The 6000-nt window shown below is 40.6% G+C and overlaps 1 protein-coding gene across 1 annotated transcript in view; it reads right to left on the reverse strand.

Annotated features, from left to right (window-relative positions):
* Positions 1-6000, reverse strand: part of LOC111867911 (E3 ubiquitin-protein ligase HERC2) — a 126577-nt gene that overhangs the window by 59042 nt on the left and 61535 nt on the right. The window contains exons 40-42 of the mRNA XM_023858132.2: positions 4864-4993; positions 2868-3089; positions 1569-1828 (exon numbers count right to left, since the gene is read on the reverse strand). Coding sequence (XP_023713900.1) covers positions 1569-1828; positions 2868-3089; positions 4864-4993 — 612 coding nt within the window. The remainder of the gene's footprint in view (positions 1-1568; positions 1829-2867; positions 3090-4863; positions 4994-6000) is intronic.

A 6000-nucleotide genomic window follows, 5' to 3' on the forward strand; every position in this document is an offset into this window, starting at 1 on the left:
CCCCAGCATCACTTTTTCCACCACAAATTCCACTTGACCAGACCCAGGATCGAACCCGGGCTGCCACGGTGGGAAGCCAGTGACTAACTGCTTGCGCTATGGTGTGGCCCTGTAAATGCATTTAGTACTTACGCTGTATATCAGTTATTAAACTAAGTATAATCACAACAGACATTAGAAAAACAAAAACAATTCTCTTTTGTCCTGTCTCCTATGTTCTACTCTTCATGTTTTAAACACAGCAGCCTTGCTTTCTGCCTTGCACAAAAATGTGAAGGTAGAGTCATTAAGAAATAAGACAACAAAATCCAGTCCTTCAAAACAAATTTCATAAAAAATACCTAACTTCAATAACTTGAGATATTGGGTTTCCGGACTTCAATAACTTGAGTTCTGGAAAAACAGCTACATCCAAGATTCTAAATTTAACAGACTAGCAATATGCACTACATAGTTCGGCTATCTAGAGAAATTCTTTTGCAAAGGTGGACACTACAATATTGACTCATGCATAACTTCCACTGCGGTTATCTTCTATCTCTGTTCATCACTACTTGCTAAGATAGTGATAGAACAGTGACAGAACAGAAAGCTTTAGCCATTTATGCACAGGGTGATTCACACAGAGAAGGCCTCAAATTAATAATTATTGTGACATGTCAAGGAACTGCCAGGCAATGGCTCAATAAACACCCAACAATACATGCATACAGCAATGGATCAATAGAGTTATGCAACCCACTTCCAGGCAACAGTTCAGTAAACACACTTCCACACAGGCACAATGACATCACACTCCAACTTTACTAGTTATCATGTGATTTGTTTTCTGTGTTGTCCGAGCGGTGCCTATAGAACGAAGGCATGTTTAAGCTTAGATTAGTGGAAAGTCCAGGAGGGCTCAGCAGCTGGGAGTACAAGGACGAGAACAGAGTGTGAACTGTGAACATTAATCGAGTAGATATTAGGACAGAGGAGTACAGAGTGACTGAAGACGAAATAAGAAGAAGACTTCTAGTGATTTGAGATGCTAGTTGCTGTGTTGAGATCCATTTCTAGGAGAAAACTAGTGGAAACTGAGAATCCTTGGGTGTGTGTAACAGTGAACTGTAAATTGCAGAAACAGAGATAGCGCTGCATTAATTGTAATTAAGAGGGAGAGTGTAACCAAAGTGCTAGAACCCATTACTTTCATCATGGGTACCACCCTATATATGACATTATAATCACATGATTTACCAAAATTTGGCAAGTACACACCTTGCTTGATGTTGAGATAAGTAGGTTACAGAGGATGTAAAAACTGGTTTGCCTCAACCTGGAAATGCAGGCCCATATCATGCTCCATGTTCGCATACATTATCCCACCAAACAACACATGGAATCACAGACTGAAAGGAATGGTGTGAAACAAGCAGACAAACATCGGTGCTGTAAAGTTTAGTTTCCATCAATAAGTGGAATATTAATGCCTAATTTATCACTTTTAATTTGTAGACTCCTCTCAGTAAATCACTCTGTATACAGACTATATAATCTCTTTAGAGAGGAAACCAATGAAAACTTACCTGAATATCACTTTTTCCAAATACAGCTTTTAATGGTGAAGGTTGAGTAGCTTTAGCAATTAATTTTTTAATAAGTAATGTTTCAGATATAGGATCAAGTTCCTCTCCTTCATTAAGGACCTCAAGAGATGGTGATGATCCTAGTGTATGGTGCTTAAGGACATGCCGGAGCAGATTCTGATGTCTAAAGAGAACGCTACATGCATTCATGGCTGCCAGACGTTGTTGCTGATTCCTCAGTAATGATATATTCACTGTTCCTGCCAACAGGCAAATGAGTGTTACATCTCTTGCATAGTGTTTATATACATTTACAGATATCCTTCATTCAGAATGCATAAAAGCCATTGCAACGATTCAGGATTTACTGACATACACAACCACTTTAAAACAGAGAGCAAAACTCTTTCTTCAGATGATATATTTACAACGAAATTGAAGCAAACACTTTTTATTTTCAGACTGCAGCCTTCTGTGTTATGACGTTATATAAGTCTCAAAGATTGTTACCGAGGTTTTGGAGAAATATAACACTTCCACCTTCAGGACAGAAGTGAATCAAACTAGGATGTGGGTAAATTATTTAGGAAGGGAGAGATCATACTGAAGAGAGTTTGAAGGTTGGTCAATCAAAGCCAGAGACTGGGGGAGAGGAAACAGAGCCTGAAGGCCATAACGTGGGATTTTACAAAGAAAGGTTCATAAAAGGGTCAGGATAGAGGAAAGCCAAGTCAAGTGGAAGTGTATGCCTTGTCCTAAGAAAGGCTTGTTTTGTTCCTTCTGGGAGTAAATGAGAGGTTTCCATCACATACACAGAGAGAAAGCATCTTCCTTGCTCATGTTGTTGGAATGCTACCCTGATGTCACCATAATATTGTGTTGTCCTGCTGGATGCAATGACCCAGGTTAATGTTGTATTCAGCTACAGCTGACTTTCCCACTTAGTAAATACAGATATGGTCACGCCATAGCTCAAGTGGTTAGTCATTGGCTTCCCACCATGGCGGCCTGGGTTCGATCCCGGGTCTGGTCAAGTGGGATTTGTGGGGGACAAAGTGGCACTGGGGCAGGTTTTCTCTGAGTACTTCGCTTTCCCCTGCCAATCTTCATTCCAAAAATTGCTCCACAATCACCCTTACCTATCATCTGGGGCTGGTACAATAGGCCAGAAGTGGCCGCAGTACAAGGGACTTAGTCCCACCCCACTAGCATTAAAAAAATACAGATATGCTGATGGTGCCCTGTGATTCTTGTCTACATCACATTTGTTGTATCAGACATATGAACAAAGTCACTTACCAGGTACAGTCCCTAGTTGACGCTTGTCTCCATGATGTAGTGTCAACAGTGAGAGGAGAGTAGCCCATGTACCAAGCATGTGTTCAGACATAAGAGTCTTGTCCAAGACAAACTGAGCGGTTTGAGATGGCACCACAATCGACAGTGACAGCTTTTTTATAGTGCCTGTCTCATGCAGCTGGACGACCAGTTTCCCATGCTGACTGATCTGGCATATGGTCCCTAAATTATAAAAAGAATTTCTGGGAAAAACTGATCATCTCCTTTCCTTTAACATGACACAGACCACATAGAAAACAATGCATTCAGCTGGTGGAGACAGTGTTTTCTCAAAAGTCGGCCCAAAGTTACATAAATAGAAAATGGTACAGAAACAAATGGGTAAAATATGGTCATGGGTCCCATGGGACCAGGAACCAAGAATGACTCCACTGGTGATGGCCAGCAGCAGTTTATCTGACCTTACACACAGACACATAGACAGCAAGGTGATCTCATAAGCCTCCTTTTAGTTTTTCTAAATAAGGAAAGTAGTGTAAAAATTAAGGAAGTGTATGCATAATATAACAATTCTGGTGTTTAACTGATAACTTCTGATGTTGTTTTGTAAGCAATATAAAACGAGAGTGGATGAACAAGGACCTCCAGCATAAAATTTGTTTAACACTTTGACACGGTAATTTAAATTCCGCGGCTGCGTCTCCTGCGGTAANAACCTGTCCAATTAGTCAAAATTATGAAGTAAGCAACTGCTTTTACTGAATTATCTTGAAAACTGTGGGCCTTATGGAGAAGAGTATTGAGCACTGTCTGTTACACTCTTCTGTACAAATTTTGTTCAAAACACTCCACTTCATTTTGGCTTCTTGATTTGCCTATTTTTCAACCCTGAACATAGAGGTGCAATGTTCCTCTGAAATGTCAGTTGACTTTCAATGGACTTATGACATTATAGCACAAAAGGCAAAACCATTCATAAACCCTGCTGTGAGAATGTTGAATCCTACATTCATTATTATTGTCCAATTTTAACAAAAACTGAATGTGTAAGATTTGAGGCTTTCACGGCAGTGACTATGAAGCAAGCAGTCTTCTGGGATTTGGCACCATGTATATGTGGCGTTAACCGACGTTTCGGAGGAACGTATCGCCGCCACCTGCTTTTACCGGTTCTCACAGTCTCTTCGCTTGCAGATTTCTTATATTTTTTCTTCTACCCTGAAGATGGAGGCGATACGTTCCTCCGAAACGTCGGTTAACACCACATATACACGGTGCCAAACCCCAGAAGACTGCTTTCTTCAAAAACTGAATGTGTTGACACATTTTAGTAAAACTTCCAAAACATTAAATTTCATGAAAACCTATTCAGCAGTTGTCAAGTTGTTACACATGGACAGGTAGACACTGTAAAGCTAATAGCTGAATTACTTAAAACTTTTCATTGCAAACATGTAGTGTGACAGAAAACTAACAATATTTCAGGGGGAACCTTGTGCATACAACTTCAGGAAAGAAAATGTTGATAACATTCTACCAGGTTATATAGCATCACAGAAAGGAGACAGCACTCTTCATGGTGATGTAAGCTCAGTTTACATAAAAACAGAAAATAAGGCCCCATATTACAACTGGGTGCATACAATAGCATAGTTCCTTGAGGCACTATGCTATAGGCTGGAAGGTCATGGGTTTGATTCCCAATGAGGTCATTGGATTTTTCAATTTACCTAATCCTTCCAGCCACAATATGACCCTGGGGTCGACTCAGCCTCTGAGAGAAATGAGTACCAGGAATCTTCCCTGGGAGTAAAGGGTGTCTGGTGTGTAAGACTGACAACCTCACCACCATCTGTGAGTCAAATGTCTAGAAACTGCGGGAGACTCGACATCTCACAACCCTATGGGCCTCCACGGCCTTCTACTGGGATAGCTTTACCTTACCTTACCTTTACCCATATTACAATGTTAATTTGTTAGTGTTACTGAGACTCACCTAGTCCTAATCCTTCAGCCATTACAAGTCCTCCAATTCGTGGCCTGGAATCCAGTCCTCCAACTACTGACAGTGCTGTCATCACACCAGACTGCATGCCCAGTGACTGGTCCACTTCAACTTCATTAACCTTAAAGAACAAACAATAAATGAAGCTGTGATAGCTAAGTCAATATAACAACCAGGCTCTGAGCTGGCAGGCACAAGAAGTTTTTCTCTTCTCCACAGCATACAGACTAGCTCCGGCACTCACCCAGCTTCCTATCGAACAGGTACTGCAGGGAACTTTCCTTGGGAGTAAAGTGGGTGAAGTCTGAATCTGACCACTCACCTTCATCTAGAGCCAAGATTAAGAATGCATGGAGCTATACCTCCATTCTCCTAAGTGTCATCATGACGTGGTGTTTTATTAAGCATACAGACTGTCTTCATGGTGTGGCACTTTATTGAGCTTAGAGACAAGTTACATTTTTAATAATTATTTTGCGACCAGAGAGATTTTTTAGTACAGTACATTACATTACAGTATTACAGAACTATATGATCGACCTAATCGGCCAGAAACCTTAGAAGTTGAACTAGAAGAAAAAGTAGATACAGACGGAAAAGGACCATATATTTTACAAAGTGAGGTGGAAAAAGCTATCAAGGAAATGAGGAAGGGAAAGGCTACAGGAGATGATGATGTACCTGGAGATGTGCTCAAGTTGCTGGGAGAAGGTGGTTTGAAAACACTGACAAAACTAATGAACACCATATATGAAAGTGGAGGGTGGCCCAAGGACTTTACAGAAGTGACAATGATTGCCTTAAACAAAAAGACAAAAGCTACAAAATGCAGCGACCATCGCACAATAAGCCTCATTACACATACAGCAAAGATAATAGCAAAGACTCTTAAAAGAAGAATTGAAAGGAAAATAGAGGATGTACTTGGAGAAGATCAGTTTGGATTTAGAAGAGGAAAAGGAACCAGGGATGCAATTGGGATGTTGAGAATTATAGCGGAACGAACTTTGGAGATAGATGAAGAACTGTGTGTTTGCTTCATAGACTGGCAGAAGGCATTTGACCGGGTAAACTGGACCAAATTAATGCAGATCCTAAAAGAAACAGGTATCGATTGGCGTGAAAGAA

The sequence above is a fragment of the Cryptotermes secundus genome, unplaced genomic scaffold (genome assembly GCF_002891405.2).
Source record: "Cryptotermes secundus unplaced genomic scaffold, Csec_1.0 scaffold218, whole genome shotgun sequence".
Lineage (NCBI taxonomy): Eukaryota > Metazoa > Arthropoda > Insecta > Blattodea > Kalotermitidae > Cryptotermes > Cryptotermes secundus.